We start from the raw sequence: 18,531 nt of genomic DNA on the forward strand, positions 1-18,531 counted from the left end.
GCTATAAATCTAAAAACCATGTTACCTGATGAAGAACAGACACATGCAGACAGCTATGTTGATTTTAGCTCAACAACAAACAACTTAAACATCTTAACTTGCATCCTGACTTTGACGCTTTCAAGCTGGATCTGCTCTCTTGCAGATGGCACTGATTCTGTAGATATTTCTCAGGGATTTGTTAAAATCTTCCTCATGCTGGTGTAATGTGGTCATGATGGCAATGATAAAACAAGACAAACATAATCGTAATTATAGAAAGCGGCATCTAGGGTTTCTTCACCCGTACTGAAGTTGGGGTTGCTTGTTGGAATACAGGTTAGAAAAATCTTTGTGTCCAAGGCCATAAAGTTTCCCTGAACTGCTGAGTGAAAGCAGCGAGCTTCTGGCTCAGGAAAAGAAGGTAAGGTTTTGGTAATTGCTCTGCGAGGTCAGAAAAACCTTAATGGGACTATTAGGAGTTATTACTGGCAGCTTGTCTTTGCCTTTGTGCGCAGCAGCAGTGCTGTGAAGCCCCGTTCAGTCCTGTCTGGTGTACAGTGTTACTCTGAATTGCATTAACTGGAGGTAATGAGGGCACAATTACAGTTCCTTAACCTTTCCCTGAGAAGTGGAAAAGCCTGCTCTGTTTTTTTTTTTCTTTGCTGAAAACAAGATTGTTTTCACGTGTTGCCATCGTTTGTTACCTTTGGCTGGTGTAATGTTGCCATAAGGGGAGTATGTCACCTTGTACCATTAATGTTTTATATTTGAAGCCTGCCAGATCAGACGGAGGAGGGAGGGCACACTTTGTAAATATTTTAACAACCATTTTGCTAAATGCTCTGCTCAAATCGCTTGTTTCCTTTATTTTTTTGAGACATTTCTGTAAACTGTTTTTTGGCGCTGTATTGTCTCGCCGGGCACAGGCGGGTCATTGTAAGGGACCATGTGACATTGTCTAACAGAGAGGCCCGTAAAGCTGTCACACAGATGTGGACCTCAGCCCTAAAAGGAGAAACACACCATTCCCTTTGACCCTTGAACCTGTCCTTGTTAAGACCTTGACGCGGGGAAGGGCTCAGGAGGGCGTCCCCAACCCTTAGCCCCTGTCCCCTAACAGCTACATGTTGTACTTGCCCATGGCTAATGGCATGACACACACACTCTTACACACTCTCAGGCTCACACACATGCTTACAGTATAACTCTCCTGTAGGAAAGTGTTTGATGGAGGATGACAGCTCCTCAACACACACCCTTTGCCCCAGCCCCCCAGCAGTGAGGTTCATTATGAGTGTGTGTGGGTGTGTGTGCAGCGTATTCCCCTCTGAGCAGCTGCTACCTTTAGCCACCACTCTCCACTCTCACTGTTTCTGTCCATCTGAAGGTAACAAGACTCTGCACTTTACAACTCTCAATCTTTCTCTCCACCCTTTCTTTATTTCTGTTGCTCTCTACTTTTTCCTTTTTCTTATACGAGTCTCAATAAACTAATGCTGCAGCTGTCCCACGGCCAAGCCCATAACCTTCTTCTACTTCTTCTCTTTATTGTCAAACAAGCTGTTGTATTTTTGGCTTCAGATCAAGGCTCCTACTCCAAAGAATGAGAGAGGAAGGAGGGATGAAGTGAGAGAGAGTTAGGAATGAGGGCTATGAAAGCATGAAAGCTGTGTTACATCCCCCACAGTGGTTACTGAGGGATCAACAGGGTGCTAAAAGCACTCAGGAGAGGAGAGAAAGCATGTTTTATAAGGGTGAAAGAGGAGATTCAGAACGATGGAGAGACAAAGAGGGAGAGAGGACTAGAGGGGCTGAGACAGATGGATGTAAACTCAGCCTGTGTCTTTCCTCTGCTGTCACTCAAAGCCTGGCTTTGTCACTGACATGACCACAGACAGTAAGTGGACTGGTGGTGAAAATGAAAGAAGATAGCCTCTACTCTGCCACAGGTCAGGAAGAGACACTGATCCCTCAAATAAAAACTCAAAATTCCTCCTCAAGAATTAAACAGCATTGAAAATCAATAAGAAGTGGAATTATTGATGAGAAGTGTCTGTCTAGTTTGCTTAAATCTATGTCTAGGCCAGAGTCTTGCTTATAGAAGCTGTTTAATGACTCCAGAGTTTACTAGGGATGGGTACCGAGTTAGGTACTTTCATAGGTACCGTCCAAATTCTGTCAAAAGTACCGGGTGTTGATTCACATAAAACCAAACGGTACCATGTTTAGGTACCTAAATATATCCTTGTGACTGTGAGAGTGGGAGAGTAGGCAATTTTCCATGCTGGACATGAACACAGCATTGCAAGGTTATGTATTGAAGAATAAATTTGTAAAATTGTAAACATTTTTACATTTTATTTTTTAAACAAATTTATATTTTTTACCACATAAACACAAAAAAGTACAATAAATTGGTATCGTTGAGTACTGGTACCGATTGCCAGGTACCAGGCATCGATACCGTATTGTTTCAAATGTGAAAGGTACCGATCCCTAGTATAAACAATAATTTTCCATAAGCTGACCACTTGTTGAAGGTTAAAGTTAAAGGCTGTTATATCAACACAATGATTATAACTGAGTTTCTGCTGGAAACTCTTGTTCAGACCAGAAGACAAGAACCTTTACACAGATACAGTCACGTGCCAGATGTCACCAAAACATAAACCATGAGTCTTTTGTTGATTCTTAGTGGTCATGATATTGTTCTGATGAAGGCCATGAGCCAGATCAAGTCACTTGTCATAAGTGACATCTTGTTACTCTCTGTGCACCTTTGAAGAAGGTGAAGTTGTGCCAGATTTCAAGGCTCTGTGAGGAGTTTTAACAGATGTTGTCTTAAACTGATGCCTCTGTGAGTGTCCAAGCTAAGCTAATAGTTGTCCCTGATGAGTCCCTGCTCAGAGCTCTGCTGGTAAAGTTTGTCAGAAAGAAGTTATCAAGCATATAATTCTTCATTTGTGATGTACTTTTCTTTTTACTTTTTGTATGGTCCTTGTGTCTGGTACTGGAGCAGGACTATCAGAAAGATTTTCTATTCAAGTTTTGTTTGAGACATAGAAACTCAAAAATCAGAGTTTTGCTTTTTAAGCAAACAAAGGCCATGTCCACGTGTAGCCGGGTATTTAAAAAAAGAAACAGGGGTTCTTTTTTAAAAATGGTTTCATCCACAGATAGCGGACATATCTGCCAAAAAATGCGGCTCGAGGCATTTCAAACCCATGTTTGGCGGTGTTTTTCAGATGTAAAACTCATGCCAGCCAATCAGAATAAGCCCCCATCATTTAGCTGTGACATTTAAGAAACAAAAACTGCATTCTGTGTCTACACAAAACCATGAAACCAGGGTTTTCCAAAATCTTCACTGTGGCATGGAGTTTTTAGAAAACGTCATTTTTAAAGACGTAATGCTGGGGCTTTGTGTGGATGACAGGTGTAAACATATTTCCCAAATACTAGGCTATGTGTTAACATAGCCTAAATGTCTATAAACATGAATGAATGTCTTATACCAGCTTGTGAATGCTTCCCTGCTCTTACATCAAGACCCCAGGGCTGTGACGGCAGAGTTTACAAAAGTCGAGTTGTTGTTAGTCAGAGTTAGTTAAAGTTAACATTCTGACATTTCTACAAATAAATTCATGACCTCATCACTCTGCATGATGATATAAGTTGTTGTCAACAAGATTAGATCTGTTTTCTTTCAATTAGAAAGATATACATCAGTATCACAGGTGGTGAGATGCTCATGGGAAATGCAGTTTTTTGTTCTGGGAAAACTACTGCTTTCAACCACAGGGGGCATCAGAATCAACACAACATGAAAACTCTTCACAGTGCCTTTAATACTAATTTATTTTAAAAATCCTGCCAAAACTGTGAAATAGTTTACACTTTATTTTTATACATCAATACTCTGTCCGTGACCTTAGCAGAAAGAAAGTCAGTCCCTGAATCCATGTGTTACAAAGCAGAGCTCTCTGCACAAATAAAGACATTGAAAGTGTTTAAAACAGTAATTAACAGTGTGCTTGCTTGTTTTTCAGCTTTTAGCAAAGTGATATTTCAAAAATGCTGTTTTGCTGTGAATAAATCCCTCTAGGTTTCTTCTTCATTGCTATTTGTTTAATCTGTTTCTCTCATCCATTTGCCACCCAACACTATGGGAATCTTACTCTAAATATTTCCGCAGAAAAGAAAATCTCTTCTTTTTTTATCATTTGGTTTCTCTTTCCTTTCATGACACAGTCAGAGTTCTTCCAGGTTTTCACACTCCTGGTCTGGTCTCCACCTGGATAAAAGAGGCTTGCTCTGGTGCTGCTCTGATATCTAATGGACGCTGTGCCTGTCACATTCACACTGGAGCTTCTTGCACTGAGCTTTTGGCCTGCTGCAGGTGGAGTTCTTCCACTCCAGGCTGATACTCACAGAGACCTTTTCATCCTTTTTTCTTTTCACATCATTTACCAGCTGCAGAAAGAAGCAGAGAGATGCTAACAAGAGAAGGCTTGTAGTGAAACACAAGCAGCTACAGGATCAAACTAACAGACAGGAGATTTATGCTGAGCGCTTCTGTTATCCAAGTTAATTACATGTCAAACTCTGTGATGATACACTCTGAATCAGCTCGCCTCTCAGATCTTCCTGGAGTCTAATGAGACAGAGACGCCAAGTGTGTTGCCTCCATCATATTTTATCCTCATATAAAAATATTCTTGAGTCAACATAGTCCTTTGATTTTTTGTGATCAGATGTTGCACATAGTAAAAACAGTAAAAGCAATTATCAATAAACCAAGGTTATTTAGAAGTTACGCTTTCTTAGAAGAGACAACCATTGTTATTAGTGATCCTAAAGAGTTGTCTGTCCATACCAGGATTTTCTTTGTTCATATATATATATATATATATATATATATATATAGGTATTGACATTTTGGCAGTACGTGTTTAAACTTTGACCACAAACAGCAGGGAGAGGTTGGAAGAAAGTTTGATATTGTGTTTAGAAACAACAAATAAATCTCCTACTTTCTGTTTTGAAAATTATTAGCTGATATCATGTTTCGCCGCCTTGGGATACAGTTAAAACATGTGTCTTATAAAAGACGCTTCATATCGGTAAAAGTAAAAATGAAAGATAATACCATTTTTGAACAACAGAGGGCGCCATTCCCCTTGACATATCATGTAATCAGTATGCCTATAGTGCTCTACGTGGTGGCATCAGGTGAAGATTCTGTATTGTACCTTGTCAGATCGTATTGTGTATTATACTGTTTTGTGCCATGTCGTATTGCACTGAACTGCACCACACCACATCACAACACATTGTTTTGCACTCTATTGTGTTAGACTGCATAACATCCTATCCCATCATCATTGTATTGCGTTTCATTGTATCATGTTGTGTCGGGTCCAAGTGGCAACTCGGGGTCTACAAACATGAGACAATGCGGAAGTGCTGAAATCTGCTGTTTCTGTGGTGTCTGCTTGAGGCTGGCTCTGGATGTACCGGAAGTAATGTGGGCAACCAAGCCAACCAAAAACGATTTTCACTGTAGAAATAAACATATTTACAACCGGCTACAAAAAAACATCTCCCACCTGAATCACTAATTTCACTATCAGCACTCTATGGGGAGTGAATATTTTTACTAACTCAGCAGTTTAAAAAATATTAAGTTTTAGAATTGCCCAATCAGAGGTACAGCTCAGCTCATGTGATTGACGGGCCCCGTTATAGTAAGTGCAAAAAGGTCCATAAGAAAATAGATGACGACAGTTTGTCCATCATCCTCCAGTTCAGCCAGCCTCCACCTCCACAGGGTCCAGGACTGAGCTTCTTCAGCAGTCTGTTCAGTCTCAGTCTCCTGGATCCTGTCTGTTCACAGCAGGTGAAGCTCTTCCAATTTGGCGTTGGTGTCCAGCGTTAGCTCCGTTAGCCATGTCTGTGAATAGCATGATGCTACTCTGCCCTCTGGTATTCCCTCTGTTGCTGGGTTAGAACGGCTCGCTTGTCCATCTTACTGGAGATAGATCTTACGTTCCCAAAAATGATAGATGGAAACATGTTTTGTGGAGACTTAAAGCCCACCCCATTTCCAATATGGCCACACCAGCCGTTTAGCTTTAGACCTCAGAAACGGATGGGTGACATCAGGGAGGCTACGTCCATTCATTGTACAGTCAATGGTTAGGTCATATTGTTCTGCATAGTATTGTATAGTATCGCGTCATATTGCGATGCATGGAACCATACTGTACTGTGTTTTTTGGCATTGTGTTGTGTTGTCAGTTCATATCACATCTTAATATGAGTTAAAGCCTTCCAGAGGCTTTAAGTGGTGACTGAGCATAGCATGGAGAAAAATATTAATAGGATCTACAACAATTGTCAAAGCCTTTTTTTTTTTTTTTAATTTGCACTATCTTGTGTCATCGTCCAGTGGACATAGCATGAAGCAGAGCTTCGAAGCTCTTGAAGATACTGTTATAGTCACAAATGGCTACAAATACACGTGTGCAGGAGATGTAGGAGGGTGTAAAAACAAAGCCCTAGGGTGTCAAGTGTGAAGTGCCCTCCTACCCTTCCCACTAAGAGCCTTATATGGTTTTATGTCCATCCATGCCGCCCAACTTTGTCTTCCCTCCCTACTTTATGCCTGCCAGTCATAAATAATGTATTTATGAGATGGCACATCATATATGTGTGTTTTGACGACCCCTCACAGCCTTCCAATCCTCAGGGGGGGCATTCATAAAAGGTTCTGTAGATAAATGGCCCCACAAGGCACCTGGGCCCTCAGCTGACACATGATTAAAGGCGAGAGTGACTGGCTGACTGAGTCATTTTCAAACTGGGTGGTTTCAGGGGGGAAACAGACAGCCAGGGTGAGATGAGGTCTCCCAAGACCCCCAGTCCCCCCCTTACCCCCAAAGTCTAATAAATAAAAAAGGGACAGAGTCTATCTTTCCCCCTCCAGTGTTCCCAAAGATACCCTGGCCTCTGAAAAGGGGTTGAATCCATTTCCATAAAGAAAAGCAGAAAGGCTCAAGACCTATTTAGATGTGCTTGACATTTTAGTAAAAGACAGAGAAAGAGGGAGGTGAGGGGTGAGAACGGGGAAATAGCAGCAGCTAACAAAGCGTCTGAGCAGACCCTCTGAGGAGACGCTGCGCTGTCTGGGTGCTGACATGTACACACAGAAAAACACACATGAGGATCAGCAGCCACTAAGAGGAAAAAGCAAAACCTTGTGATGTCTTCTCTTTATGACGTTGAAAGAGCTTCACTTGTTGATAACCCTCCCTGGCTTTTCCTGTAACTAACCTTCAGCAGAAGATGATTAGTTGAAATTGAAGCCTGTTATGTTATTAAATACACCCCCCTCCTACATGCAGCATGTCATCACTGCATGTAAGTGCCCGGCTCTATCTGTACCATCCCCATAAAGACAGCTCTGATAAAGATTTCATCCCCCATTAAGGAGAGCATGAAGCTGCTCTGTCTCATCCCAGAGCCTAGTTAAGTCCTCAGACGTCTGGCTTGCCTGTAAAAGCTACCGCCTCCCGGCCTTGCTGCCTAATGGGCCTGAAGGAAGATGAGTATATGAAATGAAGAGAGTAAGAGAAACAAATGACAGCAGGCGTAACCACTTTCCTTTACTCCAGAGTAAATCGCATCACTGCAAAAACCAGGCGGGCGAGTCCCGCACAGGCAAAGTCTGATTGATAGAGAAGGAGCAATCGATCAGGGCCACTTTGTTACGACGTTTGTTGAAGTTTTTGTCAGGAGAGAGATGTTTCTGCAGCAGCATCTCTACTTCACTGAAAGTCTCCTCTGATTTAAAACAGTCTTTAACTTGTTCCTGCAGGTAATTGGATTAAAAGTCAGAGAAGAGATTCAGACAGGAGAGGAGACGGTGTTAGCCAGGCCAAACAAAAATAATGTCACAGGTAGTTAGAGTTTTTCTTACTTTGCTGGGGCTTTAATTTTATTATTTATCCTGTTTTTTTTCTGTCTTTCCATCTGATTTTTCAGGAGGAGGAAGAGGAGGAGCGAAGGAGGCACGAAAGGAGGATTGAACGCATTGAGCCTGTAGGAAGGGCTGATTCTTCGTTGGAGCATTCACCTGTGTTTAGCCTCGAGTGAGTGACCCCCCCTACAAAAAACGACCCCCCATATAAAAAACACCTCATCTTCACCATGTGTGCACGACACAGTGTGTTTCAAAGGCTCAGTTCACCCACATAACAAACCCAAACCTTGTTGTTTCCACTCTGTAGATAGTTTTGGTTTCAATCATCCAGACTGTTGCAGCACAAAGGCTCATCAACCCTGTTGTAAGAGCCACACAAAGCCAGCTTCAGGGTCTCAGCTCAAAGAGTGGTTTACAGACTCTTTACCTCTTATAGACCAAAGAGAGCAAACTGAAAGTTAGCTCATAGCAGCTCTCTTTATCTGTTGTAATGATGTGTGTTTGCTTCAGGGAGGAGGACAACTCCCCAAATAAATTAACTCCTGTTCACCAATCATGAAGGACACCTGATCTAGAAAAGAAGAATCGTTGCCTACAGGTGATATTATTGGCAGGTCACCTTAATACTCCATCTTCTACTAGAGTAGAGTTACCATCTTAAACCCAGTGTTTCGTGTTTTAGCTTTGTCATTCTCAAAGGGTGAGTGCATTATACGGACTTCATGTTAGCTTTAAAGCTACAAAAAAGTCAAAGTTTTGTAGCTTAGTGTATAACTTGATCTAATAACTGATGGTGAAGTCCTAACTTATCTCTTTAAGACACAAAATGATGGATTAAAAAAGTGCAAACACATCAAATTTGGATGTTTTTTTTTTTTTTTTTTTTTTTTTTTTACCATAAACAACTTGCACCTTAGCTGCTATTGTAGGCAGATATCACTGCTAACATTATAGCACAATGCTAATTTGAGAACAACTATGCCTTGATACTACTTCCAGCTCAACTTCAAAGGTTTGTAGTCATTAATTTTTAATCCACCCCCCCCCCAAAAAAAAAGAAAAAAAAAAAACTATAAAGGCAACTTTATAACAGAAAAGAAGAATTATAAATATTGTGTTGTTTAGAAAAGAAAAAATAAATAAATAAAAAAGAATATTCTTGTAAGATAAGTTTCATTCGTATGCATTTTCTACTTAATTTACATAAATGTATGGCTAAGTCTTCATAGTCTCACGTTTTTTCCATCCTCTATTTGACTCTTATCCCTTGGCAAAGACTTCAGAAAAAAATCCAAATGGGGGTAAAAAAATAATAATAATAAATAAAATTATTATTATTATTATTATTATTATTATTATTATTATTATTATTATTATTATTATTAATAATAATAATAATAATAATAATAATAATAATAATAATAATAATAATAATAATAATAATAATTATAATTATAATTATAAAAATAATTATTATTATTATAATAATAAAATATCTTAATTAATTTGAGGAAAGACACAATATTGGTCTTTGAATCTTGTGTAACTGACCTTAAACATCACACTGACACAGCTACACACTCTCGCACATCCATGAAACCACATGACAACAACAGCACAAAGCACACATCATGACCACGCCTCATTCTATCAACAGCATCAACACTTGCTTGTGTTCATTTGTCTTCACGTCTTTATCTACACAAATTAACCTCCTCCTCCCTTCCTCACACATTTTTCAATTAATTTGTTCTCTTTTAGCACAACAACCTGATCTTAATCACTTAATTGGAGTCTCTATTTGGGTCCCTAATCGACCCCCAGGTCCACAGTGTGACTTTGTAATGGATGACTTTGAATAAGACTCCATGAGGCCCCCATCCCCCATTTTCCATCAACATGTTGTCATGTTCAGCCGTGCTGTCTTCTACATCCTGCTTTTCTACATTTACTTGTCAGTCTTATTATTTAGTATTCATGCATGTCTCCCCCACTTCTCTCTTCTGGTTTTCTCGGCCTCATCCATCATCTTCCTACAGAGGCATGCTCAAGCCGGTTGAGGTGTCCAATGAAGGAGGGCCCCTGGGGATCCACGTAGTGCCTTTCAGTTCACAGGATATAAGGTAAAAACTAAAGAAAGAACATGTAGAGAGCAAGAGAATTAGTGCAGCTGAGTTTGCAACAACATCTAGTTAGTTTCACCATCCAGTTTGTCTCCTGCATCCTTTGGTCCTCAGCCCTGTGGATGTGTCTTTTATTTTTCTTCTACTCATCATTTCACTCATATTTTTCTCAATTTCTCTTTCTGACTCTGCGCTCTCTGTTCTTTGTTATCCTCCTGCTTTAAACATTTTACTCTAGGCTGTCTTCTTCCACTGACTTTCATTCTTTGACCATCTTTTCTGCATTGTTCCTTTTTTGCATCTCACTGCTGAAATATCCCGTCTAAACTCAGCAACACTCAGATCCACAGCTCGGAGCCCCCCAGTGGGAAGGAAAAGTTAAGAAAGTAGTTCTGCTTCTGACTGCAGTTTTTACTAGTTGTGTTTATGCTTTTTCCTCTCTTTTTAGCCGTAATAACAGCAGCCTGTGCTCCTCTTTGAAGGTGATTCATACTGCCTCCTTTGGCCTTTTAGAGCAGTAAGGAGTGTTGATGACAGGGGACAAGAGGAGGAAACATCACAGTTTGTAGTGATTCCAGAAAAAGTAAAGGACAGAGGAAGCGGCCAGATGTAATCAAACTAAAAGCTTGTGTATAACACAGATCCTCGCTGCACGCCAAGCCACTGCTGGCACACCACCAAGGTGAATGTGACTACTCAGCGCTGGGAGAAGGAGGCAGGGGACGAGGTGAGAAGACAGAGAGGAGAAGGGATGGGGTGACATTTGAGGCAGAGAGGATGGCTGTCATTGAGGATTGCTGCGCGTCATTTCTTTGGGACACTAATCTCATTGCTGTTTATAAGCAAGTGTCAGGAAACTATATTTAGCTTTGACCCTGGGAGATTGACTCTCTCGGATGCTTTGACACTTTGAGTTATCCTGAGTCAGTGGAGGGAAGTAATGACTCACCATGAGTGACACCAACTGATAGCTCTTAAAACCTAAAGATTTTTAGAAGAACTATTATCCTTAAGCTGAGTGGCTGAGTTTTACAGCAAGGCTTTTTTTCTCAACAATTTGTGACCAAAATCATAAAACAACAATGAAGCTAATGGAAGACTTTTTAGGTGAGCTCTTCTTTAAATTACTCTGAGGGAAGAGAAAAATGTATGTTTTATTTTAAAATGTTATATTTTTATCAAAATCATTTGGAAAGCTCAGCTCTTTCTTTATCTAGTATCAAATCAGAAATAAAACAGTCAATGTCAGATCTGTTAAACAACTGGAAAAGCTACCGACTTCATCACTGTTTTCTAAATCCCCTAACTCCACTTCCAAAAGCAGATATTTCATCTAAGCTATCGCAGGACTTTTGGGTGCTGTAACCTGTTTGCTTCCAAGCGTTCTTGTGGAACGCATTGATCCAACTTTTCTGGTTGGGCTTTAGGTATCGACCAATACCGATCTGATACCAGTGTTAAATAATAACCTGCATGCTCTGCTGTGGGGTAAGACTAGTAAAGATTGGAGTAAAAAACAAAAAAAAAAATGAGTTTATAGGATTACTGAAGTAAATATTTATTCAAGCTATGACATATTTAAATGTTTACCAGAAAAAAAAATGCTTCAGAATATACACAAGTTCAGTTTAATTGTAAACGTTTAAATCCTGTAGACTGATGATGCAGCAAAAACAAAGTGCATCACAGGCAACATTTCAAATCAAATAGCAAAGAGCACAAGTAAAAAAAAAAGGCAAAGAGCTGGTTGCCTGGATTGGCACCATGGATTGGCCCCTTCATACAGATATTGACCCAGCTTTGAGGGGTACTGATCTACCGATACTCAATACCAGTATCGGAATAAAAATGAATGAAAAACCAATCAAACCAAAAAGCATGATGACTGCTCTTGAATTGCTTGGTGATAAAAGGACATTTTAGTGAAGTAGCTGTAAAAAACAAGATTTTAATGTGAGAAAAGCTCTGTTTCTGAAGGGATTATTTCCATAATATTATTTGACTCATAAAGAGGAGGTGATTTGTGCAATTTGTTTGTACTTATACTCTCCCTCTTGTATCTCGTAGTCGTTACTTTACAGCTCGAAAAAGTCATTGTTTCCCTGTGTTAAAGTGGCCTTGAGGAGTTTCAAAGTGATCTTGAAAAAGTCTCTCCTCTAGATATATGCTTGACTGTAATCTAGACTTTAAAATGAGATTATCAGCACCAAAATGCTGGTTACAGGTTATTTTTAATTGCTTGTTTTTTTAGCTTCCAGTTCTGATAGACCAGGGCTGCATTGATTTATAGGTCTCCAAGACAACACCATGCCGGCTGATGAAGTTTAGTAGTGAGAAGAGATAAAACTCAGAGATCAGTGTTTTCTCTGCTAAAAACGATTTCTGTGATGGTTTTTGTAGTGATGGTGGACACAGAAGCCTGACTGAAAAAAACAGAAGAGCAGAAGATAGCTAAACAGGAGAGTAATACGGCCTAAGTGAAAGGCTAATTAGCCTTAAGCTCAGGCTGTATCACTCTATAACACAGGAACTACGTTTTTTGTGATAATGTCCATTCCAACTCCATGATGAAGAAGAATGAAGAGTTTTTGAACATGGCATGTACAGGCAGAGTCAGTGATTTCTACAACATATGAACATGCAGAGGTTTGAAAATCTGAACAAGTTTAGTGTGAAAATCCAGCATTGTTACTTTATACCCATGTGTAAAATAAGGAACAGAAAAGCAAAACACTCATCTTTAAAGGTACAGTCCCAGCCTGCCAGGGGCAAAACAAGCCCTTGATGGTGTCATGTAGCCTCCAGAGCCTAGCTTACAATCATCAAACTGCTCAGCTCAAAACTGGCTGAATGCTCCTTTAAGTCCTTCTGTATTCTCACTTTATCTGACTGTATCTTCCAGGATGTATCCGTAATGCTGCTTGGCCAGAGCATTTCTCCTCCATCAGCTAAGGCTGGCACTAATAGCTATCAGAGCCTTCAATTAACTTGAGACATGATAAGACTTAGCGTCTGGTCAGTGGGCTGATGCTAATGGCCTGGCCTGGCTCTTTCCTGTTTGCTTTTGCCGCTAGGACAGGAGGCATTAGGCTCAGCGGGCTGTCATTAGTGTCTAGACCAGGGCCACGGGGGTCAGACAGCCAGCAAAACTAGACAGCAAACAAGGAACTGCAAGCGCTCCAGCCCCGGCTGCCAGCACCCTGCTTCACTGTACTGACGTCAAGTCGGATCCAGGCAGGAGGGGGAGACAGCTGCAGGAGAGAGCGTAGAGACTGTGTCATTCCACTCTCACACTCACACACACACACACTTCCCGGCAAAAGGAGTAACACCCATGCACTTTTTGAAAACTGTGGACTCACCTTGAGCAGTGTGTTCCCTCACAGGCTCTTTCTGTCTCCATCTATTTCTGAAAAATGTCTGAGCAGCGCACACCCACCTTGAGTGTTGTGCACACTAAAACGCACTTGGACACACACAGACACACGTGCTCACTCACACGCTCGCAGATGCATTCTTAGCTTAATGAACTTCTCATTCCATGACCAGTTCCAATTGTAAACAAACTGCGGACATAATTGCCAGGCATAAATGGATCCTGATTAGATTATTATTTGATTAAAGGCGTTAGATGAGAACAGGTGGCCTCGTTGAATTCGTCTCCAAACACTGCTGCCCCGCCACGAGATGGAGTAGAGCCATAAAGTGTGGTGTGATGCAGATGTGAAGTGAAACTAAGATTGCTGGATGTTTTCCTCCAAATAATCCTCCCAGCACAAACTCATTGTGCGAATATCCGACGACTCATGAATGCAATGTCAGTTTGTGAAAACGCCACTTAGATCCTTTTGATTTAACTCCTGCTTTCCCCAAGTAAGCGATCAGAATCTGCAAAGAAACTATCAAAGAGACGTGAAAGAAGAGAAAAGGATGGCATTGCATTAGAGTCTTCACAATAATGGCGCTTTTACAAAATCAGCATCTCCCTCAAATCTCCGAGAGATGCTGCTTTATCCCCAATCCTCCCCACTGCTGCTCTGAATACTGATCAGGGATCAACCAAAACTCCTTTATCTACTGTCTCTCATCTTCCACCGGATCAGAAGTCATTAGAGTGCGTCCATGCTATAATCCCTGCGCCGAACACTTTGTTTTCAAGCTGCCAACACTTATGGAGATAAAGCACAATCATGTCCACTTCCACACCGGCCGCAATTACTCTCTGCTCAACACACTTAAGCTGACCTGGTGATGCCGGCTCAGACACAGAGACAGACTGGGGGGGGTCTTTTGTGATCTTTAATTTCAACTTAATGCTGAACCATTTACCCCCATTGAGGAGCTGAGATGAGTCTGCAGTGGGAGCGTGGATCTCCACATTATGCAGCCAATTAGGACAATGTTCTGAAAGTGAACCTGTTTGGATGAGATGCTAAAGAGCTCTGAAAATCTGCCCTTGACATCCGGGGTAAACAGAATCACAGTTTGAAGGCGCTGCTGTTTATGTGTCCGGTGAATTAAGAGGAAGTGGAAGCGATGAAAAGCATGCAGCTTGTGTCCTTGCCCCTGATCATCTGTTGACTGCAGTGGAAGTTATTTTATCTTTTAAATCCTTGCTCAGTTTTTCGTTTAGTTTCAGCTCTGATATGTGTCACGATTACCTTTAATTTTCCAAAAGTTAGCCGCCAAACTTTTTGTCAGTTTATGCAAGGACACCACACGTTTGCTCTCAGTCAGCCTACCTGCTACCTCAGGCATCTGGCGCCTTAGAGACGAAGGAGTTTGTAGTTCTGCTGCGCGAGCGTGCATCAGATCTCTTTGCATGCAGTTATCCTCAGGGCCTCACTAAAGCCCCAAAGGAGCTCATGGATGTATTTATTTAGAGGGGAGGGAGGAGGGGGAAAGTTTGAAGGTAAAGGTTGCTTTTTTTTTTTCTTCCTTTTTTGACGAATGCTGAGATGGCAGCGCTGCAGAACTGCTTGGGTATTTATTACAGCACCGCCGGCTCTTGACTTAAGCTCCAGCATAGGAAAATGCTGCGTTTCTTCTGAAGCCATGAGATGATCTCTTAGCTGCTGGTCTGGATTACCTCAGACACCCTGCCCTGTCATTCTGTGGAACCTGCAAACAGAGAGGTAGACAGGCAGGATGGAGGACTGAAGGACGGACAGAGGCTTAAAATGTAGTTAGTGATGCTGAGCTTCTTCTGCCTGCAGGAAATGTAGGTGTAAACCCATGTCTAAAGTTTGAAAAGTTAACTTTCTGTTGCAGAGTAGCACTGAAGGTACAGGACACCTGTGCAAAGGTGCTGTGTAAACTCAGCTTTAAGCAATTACCCATGGCTAAGTCCCACCCTTGAACACCATGAGCCAATCACAGTGCGTAGCGCCGTTCCCATTCACTTAAACAGTCTGTGCCCGGATGGCCATTGAAATGCATTGCAGTAAGTCAGTTTCCATTCTGTGTTTGACATTTTTTCTGAGATTTTAAGTTTGAGAATGGCCAAATGCATGGGTTACATGCAACTCTGGCAGAAGGTATCCTGATAAGCTGGGCGACGGGGTGTAGTTTTAACCTCAACCGAGGCAGTGAATCTACAGGCTGATCCTTTAAATCTACAGACTGCCTCATACATTTACAGACTGCCTCATCAAATCTACAGACTGCTCCTTTTAACCCACCGATCAATGGATGGTGTGGTCAGGAGCTCCTGGGAATCTTCAGAGTCTCTAGAGAGAAAACTCTTCAACAATTTAGAGATGAGCTGTAAATATTTCTGTGATGCCGATTTTAACATTATTGAACTTTGTGTAAATTTATTTCTGATATAAAACTTAAACTGGTTAACAATAAATAAATAAATAGATAAATAGATAAATAAATAAATAAATAAATAAATAAATAAATAAATAAATAAATAAATTTAAAAAAAAGTGAGAAAGTGTCTTCTTTGGATAAAGTTGGGCGGTAGACCACAACATCAACTCAACGTGAATAAAAATAACAAGGATGTCTTCACACGACTATTGACTATGACTATTCAAGGCAACATTATGACACTTTGCTGGAAAGTAATTGAAAGTTACATTTAGCACTAGAACCACCACTACAGTCTGATGGACAGTTTAGAATATTCTCTTACGTTACGCTAAAGTTAGCCTGGCGTTAGCTCCTAGCTGCGTTGTTCATTATGTTACTTACTGTGTTAGGAGTTCATTAGCCTGTTTTGTTCTTGTTTTCGTTCTTTGGTCATCGTACATCATTGTTAGCTCTTGTCCAAAGGGCTTTAGTTAAACTAACGTTAGCTTCTTGAGCTCAGCTTCAGTAACTGATCTGTAATAACCAAATTAACAAAGATTGGCTAATGTTTTGCTGGATGATTCAATGTAAATACTGTAGCACCAAACTAACTGAGAGACACACTCTTGGTGAAGGTGGTAAAGAGGTGGTTATACTTTTTCATGACCAGTGCTGATCTTCTATATCGTTGTCTAGGATCTTGATGCGGTTGATTGTGTTTGTACTGGAACCTGTAAACTTTGTCTTATAATGGAAGCTTTTTAGCGACCATCTCAACAATAAAACTGAATAATATACCCCTCCAATGTGTAGTTTAAATCCCTTTGGTGACTTCTCGATGATGTTTGATCTTTCTGTCACCAAAAATCATCAATAGCATCCTGTAAAATGTCTCCTGTGACACCTCCCATGGCGCCTGTCACTGAATGTTCATTGTTTGTATGAATGAGTGGAGGGGGACATGGCATAGCCAAAGGTCAGTTGTTGGAAAAACTCAAAAGTTTCAAGTCAGACTAACTCATTAACGACACCCAGTGTTAGTATGAGGTTTGAGAGATATGTTTAAGTTTCTAATTGAGGCCATAAAACAAGAACTCTAGCCTGCTCACAGGCTCATTTCACTGCTTATCACATCTCATTTAATACTGTCTTATTTTCCTTTACTCCACTTTCTGTCCTTCCTGTCATCTTCTCTATGTCTGTAAGGATGCAGGGATGATAAGACTAGCATCTTCATGTCTGCTGTTCAGTGTATGAACATGTAACTCTGTGCTTTAATTGTCACAGTCTGTGTCTGTACATTGTGTGTTATCTGTAATGTCTCCTGTGATCATTTCCAGGACTCAGGGCTTGCTTGTGAAGCGTCTGGAGCGTGGGGGCAAAGCCGAGCAGGAGCGTCTGTTCCAGGAGAACGACTGTATCGTCAGAATTAATCAGGGAGACATTCGCAACCTGCGCTTTGAACAGTGAGCTCCACATCTGTCCTCCTACTCATTATGATGTCTGACACTCTCTTTTCTTTACTTTGTGCAAACCAAAAGGTCCTACTGTCACTTTAAGTAGAGTATATCCTTCTCCTGTGGGGTGTACCATGCTGTCTTTACTTCTTAAACTACTTTAAAGTACGACACTAACTGTGTTATCTAGAAGGAGCATCCCCTGCATGGTATAAATCCATTGCAGTGACGGTGGAGCACAAACTGCAGGGTGACGTGACACCCACACAGCTGCACAATAAAACAGAAATATCTGTCTTTGTTGGCTCCCTCTAATAGGTCTCTGTGACCTGCAGTCCTTCACCACCGCCTCGCCCTCTGATCTAAAACCACCCACACTTCTTCTCCCAATTCACTTCTATCGATTCATCGCTGCCCTTCATTTCCTAAAGTGGAATGAAGATAAAAACCTGGGACTTTACCCCTTCTATTTATTCAAAGACACCCTTCTCCCTCACAGCCTGAATGTATGCACCCTCACACATCTGTGCACGAGTGCAGACACACACACACACACACACACACACATAAACAGCCACAGTGAGCTATAAAGCATTATCTGTCCTTGTGTGTGTGTGTTTGTATGTGTGGCTGTGTGAGGCTGAGAAATAGATTGCTTCTTCTCCAGGCTGGATTCTGGAGGCAGTGTACAGACATTTACTGAACTCTCTCTTATAAGCTACTCAGAAATAAATATCCCAGATCAGAGTTTACGCCAAATCTTTATTTAGAACAGACAGGACCATTAACTTTATGTTTGACAGGCCTCCAACTCCTCACATTGAAAACCAAATTTTTATTTTTATTAATCATGACAACACCGTTTTTAATCAAGTATACATTTCTCAAAGAACAAAAAACAAACAAACAAAAGAAAATACTGGCAACTGTGTTTGTGTTGTCTGACAAAGGCAGGGAATCTACAATGTTCTGCAAATGCTAAAACAATCCAGATTCTGTCAAATCACATGCAAATGCACACACACACACAGACAGCAATCTAGAGTTCTACAGTTTCATTTATCAGATGCTTTTGTCCAAAGTGATTTACAAGGAGAATAATGTGCAGCAGCTGAAACCCTCGGTATGGCTTTAAGATGGACATCATCAATCTGGACCATAGGCTGTAAAATAAAAAATGGATGTC

At 40.9% G+C, this 18,531-nt stretch overlaps 1 protein-coding gene across 2 annotated transcripts in view; it reads left to right on the forward strand.

Annotated features, from left to right (window-relative positions):
* The window catches only part of LOC141807267 (partitioning defective 3 homolog), a 540,268-nt gene that overhangs the window by 258,323 nt on the left and 263,414 nt on the right, over positions 1–18,531 (forward strand). For both annotated transcript variants that reach the window (XM_074693146.1, XM_074693147.1), the window contains exons 6-8: positions 8,029–8,135; positions 10,006–10,089; positions 17,229–17,354. In XM_074693146.1, the coding sequence (XP_074549247.1) occupies positions 8,029–8,135; positions 10,006–10,089; positions 17,229–17,354 (317 nt within the window). The remainder of the gene's footprint in view (positions 1–8,028; positions 8,136–10,005; positions 10,090–17,228; positions 17,355–18,531) is intronic.

The sequence above is a fragment of the Halichoeres trimaculatus genome, unplaced genomic scaffold (genome assembly GCF_033239565.1).
Source record: "Halichoeres trimaculatus isolate MK-OKI-2021-1 unplaced genomic scaffold, fHalTri1.1 fHalTri1_scaffold_18, whole genome shotgun sequence".
In the NCBI taxonomy this organism is placed as follows: Eukaryota; Metazoa; Chordata; class Actinopteri; order Labriformes; family Labridae; genus Halichoeres; species Halichoeres trimaculatus.